The sequence below is a fragment of the Dermacentor albipictus genome, chromosome 5, assembly GCF_038994185.2.
Source record: "Dermacentor albipictus isolate Rhodes 1998 colony chromosome 5, USDA_Dalb.pri_finalv2, whole genome shotgun sequence".
Classification (NCBI taxonomy): domain Eukaryota; kingdom Metazoa; phylum Arthropoda; class Arachnida; order Ixodida; family Ixodidae; genus Dermacentor; species Dermacentor albipictus.
In genome coordinates, this window is record NC_091825.1 from 77,605,612 (window position 1) to 77,613,001 (window position 7,390).

At 49.5% G+C, this 7,390-nt stretch overlaps 1 protein-coding gene across 1 annotated transcript; it reads right to left on the reverse strand.

Annotated features, from left to right (window-relative positions):
- Window positions 1-1,900: 1,900 nt before the first annotated feature.
- LOC139060505 (uncharacterized) lies at window positions 1,901-6,131 on the reverse strand. The gene is made up of 2 exons (XM_070539661.1): window positions 4,064-6,131; window positions 1,901-3,593 (listed from the first exon to the last, which is right to left on the reverse strand). Exon 1 carries the CDS (start codon window positions 5,033-5,035, stop codon window positions 4,115-4,117), a length of 921 nt encoding a protein of 306 aa, XP_070395762.1. The 5' UTR covers window positions 5,036-6,131; the 3' UTR covers window positions 1,901-3,593; window positions 4,064-4,114.
- Between the last annotated feature and the right edge of the window lie 1,259 nt (window positions 6,132-7,390).

Consider the following 7,390-nt stretch of genomic DNA (forward strand, 5'->3'; position numbering starts at 1 on the left):
CTTTCGTACAGCTTGCCTAGGCATGATGTAAGCGAAATTGGTCTTAGATTTTCAATTTGGAGTTTTTTGCCGGGCTTGGGAATCATCACCACTACGGCGTGTTTCCACTCCGCTGGTGCATTGCCTTCCTCCCAAGTTTGTTGAGGTAGAGGGTCAGCTGATCAATTGCTTCGTTGCTGCGGTTTCGAATTAGCGAGTTTAGGATTTTTTCCGCCCCTGCTGCTGTGTTCTTTGTTGTAGCCCTTACAGCCTCGACGACCTCTTCTCTTATGATGGGTCGGTCTGTAGTTGAATTTTCTTCGCCCTGGTAGTCGCCTCGGTAGCCTTCTACCGAGATCTTTCCGTAGCATTTTTCCCGTACTGCTTGGAGCAGTTGTTCTTCTGTTCCTTCATACTGGTGGATTAACCTCTGAATGGATTTGTTGCTTTCCGCCTTGCTCTTGCTCGGATCCATGAGTGTTCTGAGGATATGCCATGCTCTGGCTGTGCTTAGGGTGCCATTCAGTGAGGTACTAAACTGCTGCCACCCCTGCCTTGCCAGCTGCGTTGCATACCCCTCTGCTTGCTGAATTATTTCGGCAATTTTCTTAAGCTTTCTATTTAGCTTCTGACGCTTCCACCGCTTGGTTAGGCCTCGTCGTGTCTCCCATAGCCTGAGGAGTCGTTTGTCCACTTCTGGTGCTTGTTCTATTCGTTCCACTTCTTTTGTGTAGAGATCTCTTATTTGTCTGAGTTGATGGCTCCAATCCTCTGCCGAGGTTATGTCCCCTTTCAGCTGTTTACAGTGGACTCGAAAGGCATCCCAGTCTGTTAGACTTGCCTTGCCAATCTTTCTCCTGATGATTTCTGCCTCTGTGCTGACCCTGATGATGTAGTGGTCGCTGCCGAGGTTTTCTTGCAAGTTCTCCCATTCGAGTTGCTTAGCGCCCCTGACAAAGGTTAGGTCGGGACACGTGTCCACGCTTACGCTATTGCCCTGTCTGTTGGGTTGGCTTTCATCTGTGAGTAGCTCGCAGCCTATGTTTTCTGCAGCTGTGCAGATACTGCGCCCTTTCTTGTCTTCGATTCTACTGGATGGATGGATGGAAACAACTTTATTCTGAATCCGGCAAATTTGACGACCCGGGCTCAGGTCTCCCATGAGGGGACTTCGAGGCCTTGCCTCGTCGCCGCCTCTCGGGCTTGCTGGACAGCCCACTCTTGTGTCTTGAGGTTGGAGCTGCGCAGAGCGGCGGCCCACTTCGACGCAAGAGCCTCCGGAGCTACTGCCATTGTAGCTGATGTAACCCGACACTCCCACAACATGTGTGACAGCGTCGCTCTAGTCTCCTGACATAATTTGCAAAGAGCAGTCGGGTATTGCGCGGGGAAAATGTGCTGCAATCGCACCGGACTGGGGAAGGTTTGTGTTTGCAATTGTCGCCAGATGCCTGCCTGGCGACGTTTCAGCATGGGGTGAGGTGGGGGCAACAACCGCCTGCCTAGCTGGTAGTGCTTGGTGATGTCATTGTACCTGACCAGGCGTTCTCGCGTGTTTTGAGCCAGCAGTTCTGAACTCGAAGAGGCGGTCTCAGATTCTGCGCGGCGGGTCAGTTCTCGCGATTCTACTGCCCCACTGCGGACTCTTCGCATTGAAACCTCCTGCTATTATTAGGGTGTTTTGCCCTGCAAGCTTCTTCGCTTCCGCAAAAAGCTTAATGAAGTTTCCTCTGTTTTTAGGTGGGCTATATAGATTGATTACGAAAGTGCTCTTAGCTTTCTTTTTCCGTTTTGGAATCACTTCGGTCACTATATGTTCTAGCTGTGCGTCTAGTTCCTTATGTGCTATGGTTGTTATTTTCTTGCTTATTAAAGTCGCTGTTCGTCCATTTTCCTGACACGTATATCCTTTTAGGGTTGGGATGCAATTTGTTTCCTGTAGTAGTATTAAATCTGGCGGATTTCCTCTAGTGTTAATGAACTGTTGCAGGAGCCCTTGCTTGCGCTTGTAGCTCCTGCAGTTCCACTGCCAAATCTCTAGTTGGTTTGGTCCTGCCATGTTGATGCATTGGTGTTATTTGTTCCCTGGGATTCTGATCCAAACCTGCACTCGTTGTGGAGGCGGTCTCTGGCGTCGTTTACTGTTTTCTGTGTAGTTTGATTTTTTACGTAGTTGCGGAAGCTCTGGTCTTGCAGGGCTGTCTTTTGATTTAGCTACTGCATTTGCTGCATGAAAGCTTTGAGGTCTTCAATTGAGGTGTTCTCCTCGCTAGTTTGCGTGCTCTCTATATGTTGCTGCGGCGGTGATGGCGCCCTAACTGGTGAGAAACCTGCCTTTCTCATCCCTTGCATTTCCTGAATGAGGTCGTCTATTCTTTTCCTGAGCTGCCGGGTTTTTCACTGGTTTTTCACTGGTTTTGCACTGGTTTTTCACTGGTTTTGCACTGGTTTTTCACTGGTTTTTCACTGGTTTTTCACTGGTTTTTCACTGGTTTTTCACTGGTTTTTCACTGCCAGTCCCTTCGGCCGGAGGACTATCTTTAGATCATCTCTGGGGAGCGGAGGCAGTCTTCTCCTCGGCGCTCTCTCTCCCTCTCCTTGCTTGGCCACAGCTGGTGCGCCATCTGTGCTCTTCGTCGAGTCTAGAGAATTTTCATTCCCTAGCTTCTTTCCCGCCAAAAGTTCTGCTTGTCCGCTACGTTGTCGTTTTCTTTGCCGCTTGGATATGGCAATCTCCCAATCCGCGTCTGTGTCCTTGCCTTGATTTGCTTGTGACATCGGTGTCGCTGGGGTGCTGCCTTTCAGGGCTTGAGTAGTTACCGCTGCTCCGTGGGCGAGGGTCTCCCCGGCGGCGTCGCTGAAATCTTCATCCATAATTTCGTGAGCTTCCGCCATGAAAGTTGTCGAAACTTGGGGTGGTAGGTGTGCTAGGTTGGGGTTGATGACTCGGGACATCGCTCCAGGCTCCTCTGCCGCTGGCCGAGGCTGGGAGGGCCGCGGAGCCCCGCTACCGTGTTAGGCCTAATGGGCCTAGCTTCTGCCGGCCACGTAGGAAATGTTGAAGCTTGAGTAAATCCAAAAATAGCGGACCCACCGGCTCGAAAATGGTGTCCTCGTGGTCCGTTCCGCTTCCGGCGTCGGTTCCGACCAAAATTTGGACGGTCCAATTGGGTTAGACGGGTCGAAAATCTCAAACTACAGAGCGCATGTGAAGCAGCAGCCAGGGTCCCTCGATCTTCTTCTTCCTCCCTTTCTGGATAACAATAATGACTTGCGAATATTCGACGACTTTTCGTAGGTACAGGATAACAATATACGCAAAAACCCGCGTCCCCTAATGACATTGACGTCCACTAACACCAGTAAAAAGCAGTGAATACAACCATCGTACGTGTGTGGTGGTGGGAAAAATGAACCAGTCTGTAGATAATTCCTATAATAAGGCGTAATTTGGCAAGCAGCTCGGCAGAGAGGCCACCTTACCTCCTTGAGGATTCCTAGGGTAGGGCTGCTACGAACCACTCCCTTGAATGAACAAGGGGCAGGCGCCCATTCATTGCTAGCTGCAGCCGTGCCGAAAGACGCGTTGCTCTATCAGGCGGTCGTATTTGTTCCTGCAACGTGCAAAAATTGAGGTAAGCGATGCGTTAATAAAATGCGCCTCACTATTAACCCATGTACTCAGTGAAGGGCTTTGTAACTTGTTGATTGAAGGAGTAATTTTTCTTTTTGCCTCGGATGCACTTCGAAGCAATCCAAAAAGCTCGAGGCCTCGGAGATGGCGTAGACTACATCTACTCATTAATCACTATCATGCATGATTAGCTAACAAAAGGCCCCACAACGAGTACGAGTGCGATTTTGCACTCCGCACTCAATCACAATGCGCTCACAGTCGCACAATAATAAAGGTGGCTTTCGGCTTCGGCCAGTGATTGAACAACGCTTCCTCAACTCTAAATTTCCACACTTATCTAAAAAAATTTCGTCGACTACTCAAACGCAATGTGGTGGGACCATTCACATGCAAAGCATCATTGCATTCATCTCCACCTATACTGAAGTCGTAAACGACAGCACTTACTTGGTAGAGTTGTGGAGGCCAATGTCTCCCAGGGCGACGACGCTTCGTTGTTCAAGCGCCGCGGTCAGGTCTTCCTCGTCGTAGTGTCGGGCCATGTGTGGGTGGCAAACAAAGGCTCCCCAAACTCCTTCCTCGGACACAAGGCTCCCTGCCACACGTGGCGCTGTGTGGGTTCGAAACAACGGTGTTTGATTGTTTGAATGTTTGAGTGTTTGAAACAATGCCTGATTTCGGGGGGGTAGTGGGGGATGAGTGAGATGTTTTTGAACTAGAATTTCGAGGTATCGGCCGAATTTCAGTTACTGAGGGAGGGGTTGGGGTCTTCGTGAATTTTGGCGTAGACGGAGGTAATGAGCCCACAGGGGCTGCTTTTGCCCTTGGGACCAGCGGACGAGGATCTGGCTGGCAATCCGGTGACTTGTCATTGGGAATTCTCTTGCGGCACTTCGCGTAGTGCGAGGAAGCAGAATGCGAGGTGGGGTATTGACCCTTCTGACAGGCTGTGCACTGCCATATCACCCTGAGGCTGTGTTCTTTAGTGTACTGGGTCTCAAGATTCACCCGTGAGGTGAGCGTGCTTGAGCACTTGCTACAGTTATTATTTACGGATGGATAATTTAGGATGATGGTTGGTTGAAACTGTTTTGAGTTTTCGCCTGCACCTAGCCCTGAGTCGGAGCCATTGGGGAGGGCCGCGTCGACCGCATCGTCAGCCTGTTTGGCGTCGGACCCGGGCGGCAGCGGTCCATTGGCCCGCCTCAGAGCCGTAGAACAGTGCGAATAATGAGGGGCTATTCCTCTAGAAGTTGCCTTTGTCAATCCACAGATCGAACAGGTCCATCTGATGGAACAGCCGTGCGGCTGGCTATAGTGAGTCTCCAATGTTAACAATGTGCGCTCCGATGATGAACCGCACACATGGCAACCAGCTCGGGATAATGGGTATTTCTTTATTACAAAGTTCGTGGCCATGAAATAACCCCTGAGTAGAAGCGGGAGTACAGGTGCTTCTCCGGGGATTTACGAGGTCCCTGTGCGGACTAGTTGATTAAAAGGGGGAAGTGATTTATGGGTAGTTTTCAGGGCTGTTGATAGGTCCCTGTGTTTAAAGTTGTTTGAAGGAGAGTGTAAGTAGTTTATCGAGCTCCGTGCGGACGGTTGCGGTAGTGAAGTGTAGGAAAAATTAAGAGGAGAAAAAAAAATAGATTAACGAATGCAGATAATAATAAAAAGAAAAAAAGAGAAAAGAAAAAAACTGTGGGTAATGGAGGATTCGAACTCGCGACCCCCGGATCTGGGCCTGAGAGGTGGCTCGGTCTGTTGGCCCGCTATGCCACAAGGCACTTTGAACAGGCGTAGCTCGTCTCCCAGACGTCGGACTCACCTGGGGATGCTTTCATTGTGTCCGGAATAGTTGGAATAGTCGATCTCAAGGGGTCGCAAGGCATATTTTGGAGAAAAAGTGGCCTATCTGGGTGAAGTGCGAGCTTGCGAGGCTCTGAATACTAGGAAAACGTTCTGCAGGTGGCCGGTAAGGCGCTGCAAACTAAGGAAGCTATCGTGGGAAGACGGCGCGAGCCGCCAGCCCGGTAAAGGAATGCTCGATCGAGCGAAATACCTTTAAAACTAATTATTAGGACCTTATTTACGATTATTTCCAGAGGAAGCGCGCCCGAAGGGCGACAATCCGTTGGCTATGACTGTTTGTTTTGATTACGTTTTCTCTTTTCTTTCTTATTTACGGGATCGAATGCGAGCGCTGCATATCTGTTACTGCATGTGTTGGCTATTGGACGAGTTATCATGATTATTAAAATTATGGGAGAAGAAGATTAAGGAGAGGGGTGGAATTATTTTAAAGGGCCCCTGAAATGGTTCGGACAAATTTTGTAGGCGCGTAGGGTACAGCTTAAGTAGAACATTCGCACCACAATTTAAGTGAAGCGTTACGTATTAATGGAGCTGCAAGCGATTAGAAGTTACCCTCCTCCCTAGCTATGCTTTTCCTCCTCAACTCGCTCGCCGAGCGAGCGGCGCTAAGCTCCGCCTTCACTGGTTCAGCGTCACGATGCGACGTCACATCGCTCACTTCCGGTTGTTTAGGAGCACGCCCCCTCCCGCGCGAGACCTCTCCGCTAGCCGCTTGGCCGTCGACCGAGAGCTATCGAAGCAGCGTGCGTTGCGAGCATTCTGTCGTAGCGCCGAACGTGTCCGGTACTCCGCTAAAAACAGGCAAGCTGGTCATTTCGGCAAATGACTGGAGGCATAAACTCAAGCTGATGAAGGAACTTTAGCGTAGACGTACGTGAGCAGCCTGATCGGTCTGCACGGTCCAGACACTTCCTGGCGCAGCGCTTAACCAGTCAAACAAAGCGCTAATATTGCTCTAACCAAGTGTAAAGCATTTTAAACATTTATAAATCAACGTGTTGATGATTACACTCCTGCGAAAAGTACACACCAGCAGCAAAGAATACACTTCGTTGCTGCTACTGTGTATGGTTGAGCTCTGTGCCACCAGGTGGCGGCACCGTGCAGACCGTTCACATTTGCCCTTCTGCTCATCTCGTGGCTCATCCCGGCACAGTCAAGCGGCCAGACCCTGTCCCCTTGCGCTTGCGTTTGCCCTAATACTGGACTCGCGGCTTGCAGGTCGCTAGGTTTGCAGTCCACAAGGCAACAAAGTCGAATCATAGTGCTCGCGAAAAGACTGAGACCGACTCTGACCGCGGAGCTCTCGTCAAAATGGAGTACGTTGTAACACAAGCAGACGACACTTGCTGTGTGCCGGAAGTGCTGAAGTGTACTAAAAAACTATTCTTGTGTATTCTCTTTAAGTTATTTTCTTTTTGCAAAAACAAAGTAACTAACATTCCAACTATTACGAGCATCATTTGTTCACCATAAAGTTGGAAAAATTATCGACCACGCGCCCTGGTCAGCCAATCAGATAGCTCGCCCATGTGACGTAATATGGGTTATTTGCATCATATGGGTAGGGGCGGCTTAAAATTCCGCCGAGCAGTGCGCTGCGATCGGCAGCGATGTGTATTTTTAAAACCTTATAATAAATTACACGCTTTACGCAGAGCACTTAGATGCATCAATTAATGATCAGAAGAACCTACTCTAACGACTCAGTACGTTTGTAGAAAATCGCCAAAATCGTTTCAGGGTCCCTTTAAGGTTGAGTACTGTACCGTGGCTATGAGGCGCACGAGAGGGTTAAGATTTTAAATGTACACGTGCTCGACGTCGGCGCGCCGGCAGGTGACCGATTTAGTGAAGAGAATTATAAAATGAAGTGAAGAATATTTAAATAAAAAT